Source organism: Liolophura sinensis, chromosome 3, assembly GCF_032854445.1.
Source record: "Liolophura sinensis isolate JHLJ2023 chromosome 3, CUHK_Ljap_v2, whole genome shotgun sequence".
Taxonomy (NCBI): domain Eukaryota; kingdom Metazoa; phylum Mollusca; class Polyplacophora; order Chitonida; family Chitonidae; genus Liolophura; species Liolophura sinensis.
This window is the reverse complement of record NC_088297.1, coordinates 13,205,863-13,227,719: the sequence shown is the minus strand read 5'-3', so window position 1 is coordinate 13,227,719 and position 21,857 is coordinate 13,205,863. Positions and strand designations below refer to the sequence as shown.

At 37.8% G+C, this 21,857-nt stretch overlaps 1 protein-coding gene across 3 annotated transcripts in view; it reads right to left on the bottom strand.

Moving 5' to 3' along the window:
• The window catches only part of LOC135463607 (oxysterol-binding protein-related protein 2-like), a 75,092-nt gene that overhangs the window by 24,707 nt on the left and 28,528 nt on the right, over positions 1–21,857 (bottom strand). For all 3 annotated transcript variants that reach the window (XM_064740939.1, XM_064740940.1, XM_064740941.1), the window contains 3 exons: positions 13,033–13,219; positions 11,140–11,359; positions 1,687–1,762 (listed from right to left, as the gene is read on the bottom strand). In XM_064740939.1, coding sequence (XP_064597009.1) covers positions 1,687–1,762; positions 11,140–11,359; positions 13,033–13,219 — 483 coding nt within the window. The remainder of the gene's footprint in view (positions 1–1,686; positions 1,763–11,139; positions 11,360–13,032; positions 13,220–21,857) is intronic.

Sequence of the window (21,857 nt, the reverse complement as noted above, 5' to 3'; positions counted from 1 at the left end):
GCAGCATCCTTAATTTATAAATGCATATATATATTCACAAACAGAAATGTTTTTTGAATTAACGTTTTATCTTGCTCAACATAATCAATGACCTTAGAACTGCTCAAACCAACAAGATAAAGAAATCAATAAAATGTACGTCCAATTAGTGTACACCCGTTTTTTGGTTTCTATGACAGTAATATGACCTAGCTTACGTTTCTCTAACAGCATAAATTGCTCTTTTTTTTTTCGGTATCTCTATCTGACCCAGCACACAGGAAGGAAGTGTTTGTAGCATTCCCCATACAAGTATATACGTAAGCCAAACTACATGTAAGCTAAACTACATGTAAGCCAAATTTCATGCAACTTTACACAAATGTATGTTTCTAATATTGACTGATTTGCCTTACGAAAACAGCCAAATGCTATGAATATTTGGCTTACTAATCAAGAAATATGTGAAGGTAATACTTAATATAGGATGAAACATTATTTTTAAGGGTTTCTTGGGCTATACGTTAGCATGGGACTCATTATATGTGTATCACAAAATCCAATGCGTTTTACATTATTATATTGTTTTAACTTCAGAGCTGATGATTTAATTGATCGACACTAAGTTTGTCTATGTGGGATATGAAATCTGAATCTACTACTATCACATTTTCTAGGAGGCTATAATTTTAGGAGTGTTTTGCTATTTCTTTCAAGCCCTGATATAACCCTGCATGTACCGGTAGAAGGTTATCTTCTCAGAATAGCACTACTTGATATAATGTCCATGTGGTAATGACAATTAATAATGTCTGCCTCTAGACAGGTATTATAGAAATTTTGATTTCAATGAGTTAATCTAGAAGCCCGCTAGTGGCGGACAAATTTCACCAGTACATGCAACGCCTGAGCTCTACCATTGAGTCTATTAGCCAATCAGATTGTAGACGGAAGAGCCGTTGTCCACTAATAAAATGAACGGAATTACTTGCACAGGGGGGTCAGATATTGTTGCCGAATTCCTAGAGATGAAGCTAATCACATCTGGTTTTATTCCCGCAGCCTGGACACTGTGTAGGCATGAGAGGGTGGTAGAGCAAGCTGGTAACGACCTATAAAACTGTAATGTCTCTGCTAGCAGCCATCCCCCAAAACTAATCACATGAATCCGACTGGTGCCAAGAGCTATTTTCCGGCTGAGTATCAGTTTGGTGTGACTAATCTGAACAACCCTCAGTCGTTTGAGGAGCGAGGGAGGAGGGGTGGGGTTGTTAGCAGGAAAATTAATGCCGCAAACAAACAAACTTGAAGCACAAATGCGAAGCTTTTAGACTAAGCATATTTTTAGTCTTGCTTGTTTTCTGTGCAGTTATTTAATTTTAGAAGGAATAAGCTGAACTTTCGTACTTGTGTATGTGACATATATCTCTATATACCATAATGGTGGAGGACAAGTGTTTTTCAATGAACATTAAACTGCATTAACGACCCAAACCTCAATCATCGCTTATAATTACCAAGGCCCTACAAACAGTGAAGAAAAATTCCATATCCAAGGCTGGATTTGAACCCACACCTCATGTGTCTGGAGAACTTGGTTTGAGTTTATGCGTGAACATATACAATTCCACTCAAAATTCTTTAAAAACCTTCATGTATTCCTTAAAAATGTCAAAAATCAAAACCAAAGCAACACAGCTGTCTTACCTTTCCTATACACTGTTTCAGAATGCTCCATATACTGAAGTCGTTCCTAGAAAACATCGGCACAGGAAGACGCGTTCTGAAACACACAAAATGTTAATTAATTGAACACTGAATTACTGCTTGTTGCTTGATGGCACTCTCAACAATTTTTCATGTGTATGATGATGCAGGTGATGTATGGGTAAAACCACTAGCCTTTGGCAAAGTACTAACCAACTTTCTTACAAGTGACACTGGTTGATAACAAAGTGATCACAGAATGAAAGAGACTTAAGAACAAATAGAAACAGACATCCAAGAACGTGGCAACCTTTTCAGATCCTCCAGTCGATTCCATCAGGTTTGGTGAACAAAATCATAGCATCTCCCAGCTTCACAAACCAATTCTTGGCAAAGTAAAAACTTAAAATCTTAATAAAAACAATCAGTTTATGACCCCTGGTGTTCAAAGTTAATATACTTATCTGACCATGATACTTATTCAGTACTCCTAATTTAACCTCTATATGATTTGAAAATAAGGATTTAAATCACATTTTCAATTTTCACTTGAGTTAAAAGGCGACAATTTTAGACAAAATCATCCCACAGGAAGTATAAAAGGCCTAACTTTTTGTTTTTTTGTGATGTAGCAAAATCACACTCACTGAGACAATCAACAGCGTTGCCATGTTACTAGTATCAGTTTTAACCAATCAGGAGCAAGTTACATGTTACTAGTATCAGTTTTATCCAATCAGGCGCATGTTACATGTTACTAGTATCAATTTTAACCAATCAGGCGCAAGTTACATGTATTTCTATAGCCAGAGAACACAGGTGTTTCTGTTTACGTCACCTGTTTTGATTTATTCATCCCATGGTCTCGAGAAAAATTCCCAATTAAAAGTTTATTTGTAGAGTTACCGAAGCAAGTCAATATAAAATGATGAGGCCTTTTAGGTCAACTTCCATGACTCTTCAAAAATAACTCAAGTTATATCACGTGTTGTCTTTTCTTTTACAAATGGCTTTACGGAAATATGTGGCCCCAGGACATTAGATGATATGCAAGTCAGTCTGAAAGCCATGACACTGATTCACTGCTTAATTAATTTATTTAATTAGAATTTTAAGCTCGTGTATAATAACATTTCGCTAAAACTCTCCAGAGTTGAAGCAGCATTCTAATTTTTCTTTCACGTTTTATTTTGTACGCTTTATTCTGAATTCACAGCTGATAGAGTCTGTCAGCAGAAATATGCCAGACACATCTGGACAATGCAGTGTGTGATTCACTCCAAACATTGTGACACCCAGCCCCATATTCTACAAAACAACCCCCATGTTCACAGGCTAACTTGATTGTAAGCACCATGGCATTAACATATCTTAAAGAACCATGTTGGCAACGTAGTTACAATCAAGCCAATAGCCTAAGGTCGCTGTGTGGAACGTTGCCCTGGGTTAGGATAAGTAACTTGAAATCTGTATACATTTCTACTGCATATAATTATAATTAAGTAAGCCATATACAGCAAATTAGTGACATGCTTGACTTAACATGACTAGAGGATATACATGTACATCTGTTCGAGTGAGTGAGTGAGTGTTTGGGGTTTAACGTCGCACCTGTTCACTCAATGAGCTAAAAGTAAAAGGCAAAATACAGTTTATTCCAGAAAAAGTGAATCCTTTCGAAGAGATTACCGCTCAAAATCTTCCATTTGTTCAGTCTGGTACATGTATATGTTAAATAATGGCAAATTCTTATATTTGAACTCGTGTGAAGATCAATGCATTTTAAAAGAGAAGAAGGCAACCTCCTTCTCATCCTCCAAAAAAAAAAACACAAAACAAAAATGAAGTCAGCATTAGGAGGAAGATCTGTGCACTGAAAACTGTATTTGAAAACACAAGTACATTACTTATTATCTTTCTTTTTATTCTTACTGAATTTCATGCACTCAATGTAATGTGCAAAAAAGCAAATATGGCACTAAATACATGGTCTGATAATTCCATATGCTTACAGTTTGTTCTCTTTAGCTAATTGGTGCCTTTTTTTTTTTTACAGTTTAATGCTCTCAATCTTCACCTATTCGTTCAAGCAAAGCAAATATCAGAATCTTTATATATACTATCACCTTCTGCAACACGATCTACTTGCAGGCTGTCTTACATGTTAATGAATAAGGTCTCATATACATACTAATCGTATGATGGACATGGCTCAGTTGGTTAGCACATTAGTGCAGCATAATGACCCAGGAGCCTTTCACCAATGTGGTTGCTATGAGTTGAAGTCCAGCTCATGCTGACTTCCTTTCCGGCCGTACGTGGGTAGGTCTACGGATGGCCGGGGTTTCCTCCCACCATAATGATTGGTGTTTTACGCCGTACTTTAGAACAGTTCACTTAGATGACGGCGGCCAGCATTATGCTGGGAGGAAATCGAGCAGAGCTTGGTGGGAACCCACGACCATCCGCAATTTGCTGGCAGACCTTCCCACGTACAGCCGGAGAGGAAGCCAGCATGAGTTGGACTTGAACTCATAGCGACCGCATTTGGGTCATTACGCTGCGCTAGATGCTAACATGTTAACGCGATGGGATACACTATTCTACACCAGGGCTGACTGTGTCCTTTAAATGGACAATCAAAACAATAAAATTCAATCGCACCAAAAGAAATTTTATCAGTACATGACCTAAAATTTCATCCCTAAATGCAAATAAACACCATAAAATATTAATTTTTTGCACTGAAACATTTTCCCAGTCTGGGGTTCTTATTACTCTACAATGCCTTTCCAGATCGATCAATAGAACTCTCTGAATGTGGAACTTTTGTCATTTTTTTACTTGATTGGTATGTAATAAAATTGAATACCTGGTTTAAACATTTGCTTACCTACAAATCTTACATCCTTTCCTGTTTGATTTCATACTGTTCAACAGAACCAAGTCATTTCATAGTTGTATTTCAATTATTACTATTAAAAAAAACAAATAAAATAAATAAATAAATTTATTTCATTCATTTGTAGGATTGGTGTTTTACATTGTACTCAAGAATATTTTACTTGTATGACGGTGGCCAGCATTATGGTGGGAGAAAACCATGACCATGCGCAGGTTAAAAATAAATAAATAAATAAATAAAAAAAACCACAAAAATTCAGGACATACAATTCCTGGATATTACACGTGTATTATCAAACCAAATATCAAACACATTTATACAGCTTTATCAATGTGCCTCGTTCATGTCAACATTTAAAACAAATATCCACAATGTTGTTTCAAGTTATATGGTAAAATATATGTACACGGAAATGCAGGTTATTCTCTGAAAAACGAACGAACTCTTTGGAAAATAAACAAACTCTCTTGAAAATAATCAAACTCTTTGAAAAATAAACAAACTCTTCGGAAAATAAACAAACTCTTCGGAAAATAAACAAACTCTAATCAAACTCTTTGAAAAATAAACAAACTCTTTGGAAAAATAAACAAACTCTTCCGAAAATACACAAACTCTCTGGAAAATACACAAACTCTCTGGAAAATAAACAAGCTCTTTGGAAAATAATCAAACTCTCTGAAAAATAAACAAACTGTTCGGAACAGTGTTTCATGCTTAAAAAGAGATTTGTTAATTTTATTTATTTTTTTTTTTTGATTGATGTTTTACGCCGTACTCAAGAATATTTCACTTATACGATTGTGGCCAGCATTATGGTGGGTGGAAACCGGGCAGAGCCCGGGGGAAACCCACAACCATTTGCAGGCAGAACGTCTCACGTACGGCCTATAGTTTTTAAGTTAACTGTTATTTCCTATATATATATATATGCAAAACTTAGCCAAAAATGCATGTTATATATGATATTAAACATGTTAGGTGTCTCAGTGTGTGTCTGTACATTATTAATATTACATGTATTACTGTTAATTCCCTTCAGGATGTTTTGATCTCTATTTTTTATGCTAGTAAATTTATTGTGGGTCAATAATCAGTATACGGCAGTGCTAATGTAAAAAAAATAATTTACTTCTACATTTATACATATATTTATAGTAATGTCAGAGTACAAAAGACAAAATATACAAATGTACCGATGACCAATCTTCACTTTTATACGCATCTGCTGAATGAGCACTACAGTAGCAGCACATGGTTTTGTTTACATTCGAACTGTGACCCTGTGACCTCCTGTATACAGATCTACACGTATGTGCATAGTTTCAGCAGACAGTATATATATATATATTATAAGTTACCCACATATTGAGGGGTTTAAACCTCCATTTACCCTTCAACACCGACATAAGAAAAATCATGCCAAATTGTATCAACAGCGCAGTCAGTCTGCGCAAAGATTTAATTTTCACATACACGTACCCCTTGTGGACATGGCCTGCAGCTCTGGCAAGTGTATGTCAACATTTTTATCTGTCTGATCAGTTAATGGCAATCAAGAATCACAGATGATGAGCAATAACTCAGAATTACAAGTTTAATATTTAAACATTGCAAATTACAAAATGGTCATGGCTGAGTACATGTGTCCACATGAAGATATGCATGGATATGATTCATGATTTATGAAAAAAAATAAATCAATAAAAAAAAACAAACTACAATGAAAATCCAACCTGTATTTCCCTGTAGAATCTGTACAGTTTGAGCAGCTACACTGAGTCCCTGATTTGGTCTGTTGTTCGCCATCACAGCAGCCTCCTGCACCCGCGGAACCTCCGTAGCTAGTCTGAGCCATGTTTGTCGCGGCCATGACTTTACATATAGCGTATGCTCCTGGAAAGCCCTTCTGGGGTCGCAGAATCTTTGTTAATACATATATGGATGTCCACACTCCATTCAAACAGCACGATCTCCAACTGCAGCCCTACAGTACGTGGTACTAAAGTGGTATTCTGCCGTCAACTTGACAGGGCAAATTCGGCTACTACTGCATCAAAGCCAATTCAGCTAGGAACCAATAATCTCACTCGATATTAAATGTTTTATATCTTCACCAGATCATCAATCAGATCTGAAAGTGTTATGACTCACTGCTCGAGGTACATGATTTCCACCGTCAGTTAAAATTCTGCAAGTTCGGATAAACAATCCATAATGGTTGACAAGCAGAACGTGTTAAAGCTTTAAGACCAGACATCCGAACCAGATCTATAATGTTTCTCTCTTCCGTAAGATCTTCCACAGATCAATACAGGCCTTCCTCAAGCCATCCGACGGAATGAATGCAGCTATTCCTGGCATAAGCTAGTTACCCATGAAGGTTAATGTAACATTAAAACGGAGCCAGAATTGGGACAAAAACAAGAAAAGAAAAGAAAAAAAGCTGAACAAAACTTCACGTCAAACTCAAAACAGGATATATCTGGCAGGATATATGCCTAGCTAGATACCAAAAAAAAAAAAATAATTTTTTTTACATTTACCGATCAAGAAACCTTTTTGTCAACTTTCTTTTTCCTTTAACTTGGCAAGTGTTGTTTACAGCTACCTACACCCCTTGACTGTCCACTTCGCTGCTAACAGTTAAGGTATCTATATTCCAGTACAATACATGTTTTTATATTATATGAGACATGGAATCATCTGACTACATCGAGCTTGGACGAAATTGGCCATCTGTGACGCACAGCTGTACAAATAACAGGTGTTGTGAAATGCACAGATTGAAGATCATACTACAACTGGGCGACCTGTTTTGTTTAAACAATATTACATCTACACACTGACATTTACCCTCTAAATATGTAATATGCAGTTGTGTATCATTCAAAGCTGAATCCCTGAAATGTCCACACTGAGAATGAATAGTAAATTCTTTTGCTGACATAAATGCATTGGCACATAACACCGTCCAGGTGGTCGAGCACTTTTGATAGTAAGAAAGTTGAATTAGAAACACGTGGCGAAACACATGTACTAAAACAAAAAATAGATCGTGTAAAATCGGGCACCGGGTAGAATGAAAACGTCTCTGACCTAATGAGAATTCAAAATCTTGCATTACATTTCAAGATCGTGGAAATTAAGAGCTTTTTTTGGCTGCCTACCACAGGAAAATCCAACTGTCAAATTTCGTCACAGTCGACCCGCTTCAATCCAGCACATGTTCAGTGTATCCAGATCAAGACGACAGCGTGCGTGAAAATCCTGTCTCTGACGGTTCAAAGCCACATAAAGATGTACAATGATGGTCTCCTTTGCCTCCGTGGCTTATCATTCATCGCCACCACATTCCACCACAATCCTTTTCTCTTAAAATAGTCCCGGGTCAATCGATGAAGCTATGCGACACAGTTTTTCTGACATAAAAAACTGACAGCTGGATAGACTCGCTCCCAGTGCTGAATCCCACACACGTAAACGAATAGGCGCCTCAAAACAGACTCACTTTCGTCAACAAACGTCACATCCGCCAACAAAAACACGTGGCCTACATGAGGCTCCCGTGGAGTGGGGACCACTTTCACTCACAAAAATGCAATGTCACCACGTGGGCTAGCTTTGTAGGGTTGATATATTCACTGTATATACGTACAAACATTTTGCTTGCACATTAACACATAAACAAAGCCACCACAAGTCTATCACAATAAGCTTATAAATCAGTCTGTAAAATTAGCAGGAACTTATGCTGCTATATAAAGACTAGACCAGCTACTAAATACCAATACAAAAAAATCACTAAAAATTTGCCATTTCATGCACAAGAATATCTGAACGATTTGGAGAAGCTTTCAAAAACTGATTTTCTGTTCATATAATTATACTTGGCAAATGAGCAGGAAAATTGGGGACTAAAGGAGACTCCTGGAGTAGGATTCTGCTGTAATTTGCTGACACACGACTGCAAAAAAATGATTCCTTTGAAACCAGAACTTTATGCACAAAGCTCTCGTATTATCAGAATAAAAAATATAGAAATCAGACCACCAAGTCTGTCAGCTGGCATTATAGCCAACATGGTGACATTGTGCCATCACTAACATGAATCTGTTTACATGTTCTAATATATTGTGTAGCTATTGTTCATGATGGTAATTGTAATTCTTAAAACTTTTCATGTGTTTGCAAGGTGTTTTTTCAAGCATATTTAGAAAATATCATTCTGTGTGGACTGGTAAAATTATACTTTTACCATGAATTCCTGAAATTGGCCACTCCAACAAATGCAGTCCCCAAAATGAAATTAAAATATGCCTAATTTGCGCTGAAAGTTACTCTTTCATATGCAAAAAGGTTGAGGAATTATTTATTTATTTAATTGGTGTTTTACGCCGTACTCATGAATAATAGGTGCTCCCACAAGACGAAGCCAGCATGAGCTGCACTTGACCTTACAGCAACAGGATTTGTGAGAGGCTCCTGGGTCATTGCACCGCGCTGGTATGGTAACCCGCTCAACTGCGGAGGCCCCTGGTTGAGAAATTAGAGTGTGTGTTTCTTCCTTTAATATGGAAATATCTTTTCCTAATTCTCAGGTAAGTACTCAGGTATGCTGACAAGCATTCATGGCTATCAGCTGTGATGGCATGACATCATAATGTCAGCCTCCCACTCAATAATTTTGATCAGCTCTTTCTTGCGTTAAAATTTTTTTTTAAATATATGAAAATCTTCGGTGTGTTTCTTATATCCAACGATAACAGGTTTCAATTTGTCTGTAACTCTCCTTCAGGAAATTCCATATCAATGCTTGCTACTGTTGGCTACACATGCACAACCCACACAAAGGTACTCAAGATTTGCCTCATGAACTGAAAAATGAGTGCAGATGCACTTACCGGCTGCATAAAACTGCCACACCAACATACTGTAATGGCTCTAAAAATTCGCCAAAAAAAAATACATCGTTATTATGTATTATAAATATTTCTCCTGCTGCTGAAACTTACAACATGTCTATTCACAGCTTCGAGTTATGTCCCTTTGAACAAGTAAAATCGTATAACTCCTATCTCTACAACGTGAACCCTTACGAAAACTTGGCTACAATTTCTGCTATTGATAATTTAAGTACACAGAAACAAACTGAAAATGGCAAAGAATTCATTTGAAATGAAATCACATGTGAAAAGTCAACTACTAACTTGGAAAGTACATAAAAAAAAAGCTTAAAAAAAAAATCTCCCATTACATGGTTTTCCAGTTATTTTGCCAAACTGATAACAGCTGTATTTCCAGGAGGATGTCTTCCTACCATGCTTACAAACAAACCTCAACATACTTTTCTAAAATTAATAGAATTTTCAGATTAATGCAAAATAAGCAAAAAGTTGAGATGGGATGGGTCATGAGCAGGGATAAAAGTTCAGAAGAGGTTGGGCATGAGAAAAGACAAAAGTTCAAAAGGGGTGGCGCATGAGAAGGGATAAAAGTTGAGAGGGGGTGTGGCATGAGAAGAGATAAAAGTTGAAAATGGGTTGGGTATGAGCAGGGATAAAAGTTGAGAAGAGGTTGCGCATGAGCAGGGATAAAAGTTGAAAAGGGGTGAGGCATGAGAAAAGACCAAAGTTGAAACGGGGTGAGGCATGAGAAGTGATAAAGGTTGAAAATGGGTTGGGCATGAGAAGGAATAAAATATGAGAAGGGATGGGCACGGAGAAGGGCTAAAAGCCGAGAAAAGATGGTGATTGAGAAGGTCTGAAACTGATAAGAGACGGGATCAAAAAGGGTAAAAGCTAAGAAGGGATGCAGATTCAGAAGGGTAAAACTGAGAAAAGATGGAAATCAAAGAGGTGAAATCTGAGAAGGCATGGTGACTGAGAAAGGGCAAAAGTTAAGGTGGGATGCTGAATGTGATATGGTAAAAAAAAAAATGAAAAGGGATGGAGATTCAGAAGGGGTAAAACTGAGAAAAGATGGAAATCAAAGAGGTGAAATCTAAGGGGGGGGGATGGTGATCGAAAAAGGGCAAAAGCTGAGAAGGGATGGTGAATGTGAAGGAGTAAAAAAACTGAGAAGGGATGGAGATTCAGAAGTGGTAAAACTGAGAAAAGATCGATATTGAGAAGAGGTCATATCTGAGAAAGGATAGTGACTAGGAAGGGGTAAAAGGTTGAGAAGGAATGGAGAAAGCTGTATCTGACCAATTTGGTTGTTGTAAAAATATAGACTTGAAACAGCACTGCTTCAGCCTGATATCACTGACTGGGATCAATGCGTTGGCTATTTGGCCTCCCTCTTGCACCAAATTTATCATGGTTTGAGTGATATACTGGGCTCATGCTGGTATTGTTGAGAAGTATCGGCAGTTTTCGCCCAGCCACAAGAGACCAATGTCATAACAATAACAATACAGAGTAATGTTGTATCAGACTATATTGGTACATGCGCATACATGTATTATGGACGAACTGCTTCATACAAACTTGGTGTTTCATCCCTCTTCCTGCGATTTACTGCGATTTTTTTTTTTATCAACTTACCTCCCAATGCATTCTTGTTTTGATTGCCCCATGGATTTGCTCCTGGATTGTACATTCTCCTGGCAGTGATCACCAGTCTCTGTCACCCCATGTGTATCTGCGAGCAGATCGGCCCCACTTAATCCGTCTCCATTAATAGTGTGGAAACTGGCATCATCAAATGAATGGGCATCCTCAAAATTATCACTGGTGTGGGAGTTTGTCCTGTCTCGACTATCATCTAAATATAAATCAAAAGTCCACTTGCGTTAAACAAAATTTCATTGCTTAAATGTAAACTGCAATGTTTTCAAATTTTGCCGAAAATACTGTCAACAATCTTAATTCTCCTGTTCTATAATATTTTGGGAAATTTTCTTAAAGAAAATAATTTATGAATTGATTTTATTATTACCGTACAATGTAGCTGTGAACGAAAACAAATATACATGTTTTTTTTTTCATGGGAACATGGTGACATCATCTTTGTAGGTAGCCTGTCATTCATGACATGATTTGTTGATGTCATTGACAGTCAGGGTCTTGGATGTTACGATGGTGCAAAACCCAATGGGAACAATACATGGAATTTTGTAGAAATTGCAGGTATAAACTGTCCAGATTTGTGCTGTTTATTGAATTTATTTATTTATTTGATTGGTATTTTACACCATACTCAAGAGTATTTCACTAATATGGCGGCCAGCATCACGGTGGGAGGAAACTGGGCTTTGGAAACCCACGACCATCCGCAGATGGCCGACTGGAGAGGAAGCCAGCATGAGCTGAGGTCATTATGCTGCGCTAGCGCCCTAACCAACTGAGCCATGGAGGCCCCCTGTTTATTGGAGGTTAAACATAAAACAGCATGTATTACACTATACAATAAGTCACCAGCATTACCGCAATTGTTCAACCGTTTCGAAGATAGGTGTTTATTTAAGCATATTCTGAAGGTATTATTCCTTGTAGATTTGTCAAATTATACTTATTATACTATATATGAAGCCATGAAATCAGCCAATCCAACCAATGTAGTTTTATCTCCAAATTATAAATGCGCATAAATTGCACTGAAAGCTGCTCTTTTTTATGCGAAACGGTTGTGCGAATTAGGGTAACACAATCATTACCATCATTACTATGTTTAGTTCCAGATTAAAATCTCTGTACCAGTAGTTCATCTTTGAAGGGATATATTCCTCTCCGGCCATAAGTGGTAATGTCTGCAGCAACCTGCGGATGGTCGTGGGTTTCCCCCGGGCTCTGCCCAGTTTCCACCCACGTATAAGTGAAATATTCTTGAGTACGGCATAAAACACCAATCAAGTGAAGGGATATATATATATATATATCTGTTACACGTGTAACAGATATATATATCTATATATATATATATATATATATATATATATATATATATATATATATATATATACACGTGTAACAGATCAATGTTCATTGGCTGATAGAAACTAGAGATCCTGGGTTAAAGATAACGCATACATGGGAGCACCTAGTTTATTTATTCATCTGACCATTGATTCATGCAATCTTCAAGAATCTTTCTCTTCTAAAATAGTGGTCAGCTAAATGATGCAGGACACTGGAATGCTCAAAAAAAAACCCACTGACCTTTGGCGAGTGGCTGACAAATTGTCCTACTTTTTTTCGAAAGTGCATACTTTGTAAGACAAATACCCTCCAATGGATGCTAAACTGTGCGAACTGCCACACCAGCATCATTGACTACATAGCATCAAAGCTCTCAGGCACACTTGCATGCAACTACACTTCACAGCAGCCACTGAGCAACAATTCTATCATTCAAATGCAATTCATCAAGATGATTTTTAAATCTATTTTTACGCTCATTCATGAAAAGAAAATGCACACGTGTTTTTTCGCACATACCATTATTAGCATCTTCCTCATCTGTACAGTCGTAAAATTCGTCGTCATCTGTGTCATATATTTTATTCAGGGAATGACGAGAACCAAGTGATCTTTCCATTTCGTGGTGCTCTGTTGCTAAAGCGTGCAAAGCTTCCTCCAACACTCGAGACTTCTCCATTTCTTCTTTTAATTGTAATTTCCTCACCTACAATTTTAAAATCAAAACAACTTCTTTAATAACAAATCATTATATGCAATAATTAGTTTAATTAACAACTAAATACAGAAAGACATTTGTATGTATAAAACTCAAATTATCATAAGCTGCTCTGGTTATTCCCTCTATGCTATACATCTTTTCTGCACTGTCAATGTCACCATGCTGGCTGAGCAATGTTAACATCACACTGCTGATTGGGCAATGTCAATATCACACTACTGACTGGGTGCCGTCAATATCACACTGCTGACTGGGCAATGTCAATATCACACTACTGACTGGGTACCGTCAATATCACACTACTAACTGGGTACTGTCAATATCACACTGCTAACTGAGTACTGTTAATATCACATTGCTGACTGGCCACTGTCGATATCACACAGCTGACTGGGCAATGTCAATATCACACTGCCTACTGGGGAGTGTCAATATAACACTGCCTCCTGGGGAGTGTCAATATAACACTGCCTACTGGGGAGTGTCAATATAACACTGCCTCGTGGGGAGTGTCAATATAACACTGCCTCCTGGGGAGTGTCAATATCACACTGCCTACTGGGGAGTGTCAATATAACACTGCCTCGTGGGGAGTGTCAATATAACACTGCCTCCTAAGGAGTGTCAATATTACACTGCCTACTGGGGAGTGTCAATATAACACTGCCTCCTGGGGAGTGTCAATATAACACTGCCTCCTGGGGAGTGTCAATATAACACTGCCTCCTGGGGAGTGTCAATATAACACTGCCTCCTGGGGAGGGTCAATATAACACTGCCTCCTGGGGAGTGTCAATATCACACTGACTACTGGGGAGTGTCAATATAACACTGCCTACTGGGGAATGTCAATATAACACTGCCTCCTGGGGAGTGTCAATATAACACTGCCTCCTGGGGAGTGTCAATATAACACTGCCTCCTGGGGAGTGTCAATATAACACTGCCTCCTGGGGAGTGTCAATATCACACTGCCTACTGGGGAGTGTCAATATAACACTGCCTCCTGGGGAGTGTCAATATAACACTGCTCAGAGGGTACTGTCAATATCATACTAATGACTGAGCAAGGTCAGTATGACTGCTGATTGGGTACCGTCAATATCACACTACTCACTGATACTGTCAATATCACATTGCTGACTGAGCACTGTCAATATTGCCCTGCTGACTGGTTAATATCAATATCACACTAATGACTGGGTACTATCAATATCACACTGCTCACTGGTCACTGTCAATATCAGCATGCTGACTGGGCTCTCTTGATATCAATCATCCCATATGTACATAGCTAACAAACTTTTAACTATCTTTGTATTAAAGATAATATATAAAGATAAGTATATCTTAGTCAAATCAATATCTCACGCTGACTTGGTACTATAAATATCACACTACTGATGGGATAATACACGCAGCAGTTACATACAGTGTCCACATTCAATACTGTCACTAATGCAAACAAATCATCAGGTGAACATACTCCATATTGTGTGTGAAAATAAAGGCTGCGGCTAAGTGCCACCAAGTAGGATTATCTCGAGTTCTGCACTGAAGGATTACATCTGATGAATCTAATCATTACAGTAAGTGTACATGTATCTAGTTCCAGCCCTGACTCTAATCATGAATCTAATCATTACAGTAAGTGTACAAGTATCTAATTCCAGCCCTGACTCTAATCATGAATCTAATCATTACAGTAAGTGTACAAGTATCTAATTTCAGCCCTGACTCTAATCATGAATCTAATCATTACAGTAAGTGTACAAGTATCTAATTCCAGCCCTGACTCTAATCATGAATCTAATCATTACAGTAAGTGTACATGTATCTAATTTCAGCCCTGACTCTAATCATGAATCTAATCATTACAGTAAGTGTACATGTATCTAATTTCAGCCCTGACTCTAATCATGAATCTAATCATTACAGTAAGTGTACATGTATCTAATTTCAGCCCTGTCTCTATCTCTATAAACATAGAGGGCTGTTTTAGTGCTTTGGAGCCTCTCATCAAGGCAGTTGCTGTGAGTTAAAGTCCTGCTCATGCTGGCTTCCTCTCTGGCCGCAAGTGGGAAGGTCTGGCAGCAACCTGCGGATGGTCGTGGGTTTTCACTGCTTTTCTCCCACCATTATGCTGGCCACCGTTGTATAAGTGAAACATTCTTGAGTATGGCGTAAAACAACAGTCAAATAAATAAATAAATAAATAAATATAAACACAAAAGCATCACACAATGCCAACGCTTCATGCATCAATCTCCATCAATTATGCATAATTTTTTTCTCTCACAAAAGGCATTCTCTAATGTAATTTATGCACTTCAATCTCTCCTCTTCCATACAAATGGGGGTGGGGGGGGGGGGGGGAATAGATACTTTTCACTGACCTCAAAAAAATTATGCAGCATAATTTAAACAAGATGTGAAATAGTTTTTGTTGTTTTACATCATACTAAAGAATATTTCACTCATACAAAGGCGACCAGTATTATGGTGGGAGGATTGAAATAGCTGATTTTCATCTAACGTCATCTGAAACGTAACTCTTTTAAAAATGTTTTGTTTTGTATTGAAAAATTGGTTCATACTGTTTTAATGCCGTGAAAGAGCTAATTATGTGAAATTCTGCCTTTCAAATTCTTGACATATTTATTTGATTGGTGGTTATTGCAGTGTAATACTCAAGGACTGTGCTCTCACATACTAGTGCATGTACTCCAAGTACTCAACCTTTTCGCATATGAAATGGCAAATTTCAGAACAATTTATGCATATTTTTAATTAAATTTTGGAGACTATAGTGGTTGGATTGGCCAGCGTCAGGACTTCACAGAAAGTCTATACTCTTATCAGTCTACACAGAATGATGCCTTCAGAATATGCTTAAATAAAAACCTTGCAATCATGCAAAGAGGTTGAAGAATTACAATATATAGGGGTAGAGGAGACCAAGCATCATACAAAAGGGGACATAAACCTGTAAATTTTGACTATATGACAGGTTTAAATTCTACTATTGTTATAAAGACAAAGAAAAAAAAAATCCATGTAGACGGAATAAATGCCTAAGAAGATCAAGGACGGCCTGACGGACAGACGGACGGACGGAATAACAAATAAGGTCTTGTAATTCATACACTAACAGCCTACAGGTAACGTATGAATAAAAATGTCCAATATATCACTATTTTATCACATGTGTGTGTAAGCTGAGCTTGTTACAGATAGTATAAACATGTGGATGGTCATGGGTTTCCCCCCAGGCTCCGCTCGGTTTCCTCCCATCATAATGGTGGCCACGGTAGCATCAGTGAAACACATGTACACACATACTTGAGTACAGCATAAAACACCAATCAGGTCTGGCAACAACCTGCGGACGGCCGTGGGTTTTCCCCGGGCTATGCCCGGTTTCCTCCCACCATAATGCTGGCCGCGGTCAAAACACCAATGAAATAAATAAATAAATAAATAAAACACCAATCAAATAAATAAATATACTACAGACTGAATGTTCTTGTTTATATTGTAAGTAAAACAATTCCTAGCTATAATAGAAAACAGTTTATGTTTCTCGCCTGAATTTACATAAATCCAAGTCCAATTGTTGAATACCACCTGATTTATTTATTTATTTATTTGACTGTTGTTTTACGCCGCACTCAACAATATTTCACTTATACGACGGTGGCCAGCATTATGGTGGGTGGAAACTGAGCGGAGCCTGGGGAAGAAACCTATGACCATCCGCAGGTTGCTGGAAGACCTTCCCACATATGGCCAGAGAGGAGGCCAGCATGAGCTGGACTTGAACTTGGTGAGAGGCTCTTGGGTCATTAATCTGCACAGCCTGCGGAAAACCCACGACCATCCGCAGGTTGCTGGCTAACTTTCCAAGGCGCGGTCGTAGAGGAAGCTAGCATGAGCTGGACTTGAACTCACAGCGACCGTATTGGTGAGAGGCTCCTGGGTCATTACGCTGCACGAGTGCGCTAACCAACTGAGCCACGGAGGCCCCTGGCTACCACTGGAAGTCACAACCAGTCAGGTTCATGTGTATGTATCTCACTACTGACATTACATTACAGCAAAGCTTAGATTTAGGTCTTCTGCTCGCTAACACTATCCTCAAAGGAATGTGTCTATTTGCATGTTGATAAGGTAATAAGCCCTACTTCTGATCTACATTTGAATGCTTACACGAGATCTATTTTCTCAATTTAAATTCCTTTCCGTCGTCATATGTGCTTAAAGAGTTCATAGCCTGCTAGAGGTTTGGTAAGATAATGATAAACTTCCCCATGTGTGATACATTACTGATACACATGTTATAACACACGCCATCTTGGTTGAAGACAAGTGGTTTTTAGCGAACATTATTAGAAATGCGGGTTCATCAACATGACCAACACACATGAACACACATCCTTACAACAAAAACTTTTTTGCTCATGAAAGAGCGGCTTTCAGTGCGATTTATGCACATTTGTAATTACATTTTGGAGACAAAACTACATTGGTTGAATTGACCAATTTCTGGGTTTAACAAAAAGTATAATTTTATCAGTGTACACAGCATTGAGAATATGCTTGAACAAACACCTCGCAAACAAGTCAAAAAGTCGAAGAATAACAGTAAATGTGGACTTCATCAAGTTTCATAAAATTTTAATTTCTCTTTCTTTCCATCTACTGACACAGCTCTGGCCCTTGTGATGAAAGATCTTAACCCCTTCCTATATAGCAATTAAAACAGACGAGATTTAAATCTGAATCTATAATTTGCTCTCAACCTGTCATACCAGCACATCAGCCCCACACTTATTCTGTAAGCCTATAATATAGCCTATGTTCTATAAATAGACTATAGGCAAACAATGTTCATGACTGAGCACTCAATACACAATACTGTACATCCTGGATGAAGATGAGCTACATATTTTTCTAAGTACAATGAAACGGTAAAAAGACATACCCTAATTCCTCAACTTTTCCGCACATGAAAGAGCGAGTTTCAGTGCGACATATGTAACTTTTTAATGTGGTATTGGAAAAAAAACTACATTGGTTGAATTAGCCAGATTCAGGGCTTCACAAAGAGCATAGTTTTATCAGTCAAAACAGAGTAATGCCTTCAGAATATGCTTGAATAAACACCTTCTAAATAATGCAAAAAGCTTTTAGAATTACAGTACATAACCACACATGGAATTATCATACAGTTGGCCACATCAGCCAATGACTGTTTTCTTACCTTTGTTGTTGTTGTTACCTAGGTAGGACTAAAATACTGTGCAACTAGGTCTATAAAGGCTATTAACATGGGACCTCGTGAATACACTATTAAGTCTTACAGGTATATTAAATAATGCGTAATTATATATAATTTTAAAAAAAAAAATATACATATATGAATAAAACAAAAACATATCTTAAACTTATCGTCATTTTAACGTCGCATGCGTCATAACAAAAAATCACATTCCACATGGCGACAGTATTCTTAGTGTCAGAATAAACACCAGATCTTTGCACAACCCATAGCAACAGCCGGCTATATTTAGGTCTACACTTGACTGTGTGAGTGAGTGATAATGGATATAGCTAGAAAACACAGCTGGTGCATATTAACACATACCTTTGTGCATCCCCATGTAAAGCCTTAGTGCCTGCCACGTAAAAATACAGACAGGAAATTCTACAAGGAAACGGGACTGCGTAATTCTGCCGTCACCTTCTCAGTGGCACTGTGAAGTCGAGGCCAATAAGCTAACAAACCACACCATATGTTACGACGATGACAACTGCACGACTAAGGCTTACAGCCTAGCAATACAGCATGATAGCTGATAACAACAGCTGGGTCAATATCCCCTGTACAAACAAATCTCATGAATCTTCAAAATATTTAAACCTTGAGGCTTTTCGCGATATTTTTGACCTCATCTTCTTAAGTTATAACATATCTCTTTTATGTGATTTTATATACACCCTAAGGCAATGAAAAACAAGTTTGTGTTTTTTTTTCAGGATGTAATTTGCTTTTGTTACCATGGCGATTATATCACAGGGTCAGCAGCTGACCTTGCTCACAATAAATAATGTGCAGTATTAAACACACAAGTTGACTGATATTACTTAATGAAAATGAAGACCATGTCCAATTTAGCATGTACCATCAACAAATAGTACATCGTTCATAAGGGCGACAAAGAAAAAATTTGTACCATAGTTATCCTAAGATTTAAATCTAACAATATTATCAGTTAAAATGTAGGTATACACCCAATAAAGATGTAAGGTTGAGAGGATAATTTAGTTTTGATTTGTTTGTTGATTTTATATAATGCTAATGACGTTTAATAAACTGACAGGGACAGTTAAAATTACCCTAAATGATCTAAAATTTCGTCCACAAAAGTACATTTTCAGAGGTAAATAAATGTTACAAAACGTCGGTGCTGAAACTTCCAATTTTACAAACCTCTAAACACCTTTCTAAAATCCAAAGAATTCTCAGAATCAGGAAAAATGAGCAAGTTAGTCAGATGATGATGAGCAAAATTTATGGTCATTTAGGGTAAACCCTAACTTTGGTAAACTGACAAGAAACCAGATTACCTGTTATGTGTGAAATTTGCCAACTATCACACTGTTGTCACTCCCCTCGTTTTACTCTCCATTGCTGTGGGTCTTTTATATGCATGTTTATTACAAACATAACGGAAAATATGATTTTTGACCCACTTTCTCAGGTCAGGGTTTATAGTTTTCCTGCAAAATTATATGTTTTTCAAAACTAGCGTCATTTCACAACAATGATGTCAAGCTTGGCAAATCTAGGTCAACCCGTTTTTTTTCAGCTGAGCGGTTCTTTGTCGTAATACATTTCCGAGTCTATATTTAGAGGTTTAATCTGTTTCAATGTGAAATGGAAAGGAAAATCAACTTACCCGTGAAGCGTTAGTCTATCTTATGCATCAAGCTTTATTTACCAAATTTAAAAACTAAGCCGAGAAAACGTAATTTGTCAAGGCCATGTATTTTATGCATATGCACGGCAGTGTGCGTAGGCCTGCATGCCACAGTTTCCAAGCTCTCTGACTCCATGATGTAAAGATGTAAACAGCGTCGTGCTAGGCATTATTCTTGGTACATATCATCAGTGACTTCATGAAAATATAGCATTGGTCTTATTTAGTTGGTGGGAGCAACTGGTGTAAATCGTAGCCATCACAACGACACAAGATCGCCTGGCTCGCTCTATCAAGTCATACACCTATCTCGTTGATGATTATCTTAACCTCTCTATTGTCTAAATAATCAAACTTACAATATAAAGAGGCGATATCACATGTGCCCCAGACAGATGGACAGACTGACAGGCAGACAAATCTCAATTAATATAAATGTATTCATTTATTTGATTGGCGTACGTGGGAAGGTCTCTCAGCAACCTGCGGATGGTCATGGCTTTTCACCGGGCTATGCCCGGTTTCCTTCCACCATAATGCTGGTCGGCATCGTATAAGTGAAATATTTTTGAGTACGGCATAATAAATAAATAAATAAAATTTGATTGGTGTTTTACATCGTACTCAAGAATATTTCGCTTATACAACGGCGACCAGCATTATGGTGGGAGGAAACCGAGCAGAGCCCGGGGGGAAACCCACGACCATCTGCAGGTTGATGCCAGACCTTCCCACAATATAAATGTAAGATGTGGAAATAATCAGGCATCTGTCTGAAGTCTTAAGTGGAAGAATGGGCAACACCAAATTTGTGTTCAACAGAAAAATGTCTCAGACAAGGTTTTACTTTATAGTATACCAACTGTGTAAACCTGTGAACACAATCAATATACACCTGTAAACACAATCAGTATACACCTGTAAGCACAACTGGTAAACTCTTGTAAAAGCAATTGGTATACTACTGTAAAAACACAATTGGCATACACCTGTAAACATAATTGGCATACACCTGGAAACAATTGGTATACACCTATAAAAACACAAATGGTATACACCTGGAAATACAACTGGTATACACCTGTAAACACAAGTGTTATATACAGGTGTGTAAACACAATTTGTATACACTTATACACACAACTGACATACAAATGTAAACACAATTGGCATACAACTGTGAACACAATTGGTAAACAATTGTTAAACTTCATGATCGTCTTTCAGACGCTGTGACGTTGAAAACGCTGTGACACTAGAACATTGTGACACTAGAGCATTGTGACACTAGAACGTTGTGACATATGAGCGCTGTGACATTAGAGTGTTGTGACACTAGAATGTTGTGACACTAGAGCGCTGAGACACTAGAACGCTGTGACACTAGAACACTAGAGCGCTGTGACACTAAAGTGCTGTGACACTAGAGTGCTGTGATACTAGAATGCTGTGACAACTAGAGGGCTGTGACACTAGAGCGCTGTGACACTAAACTGTAAAGTTCATTCTATTGTAATGTTGTTATATGCTGTACGAATAATTGAAAATTATAACCCCATATAACAAAGACTTACTTCATATTAATACATTTCCATTCTATTCCACGGCAACCTCCTTCCTGAATGCAGTCAAAACATGTG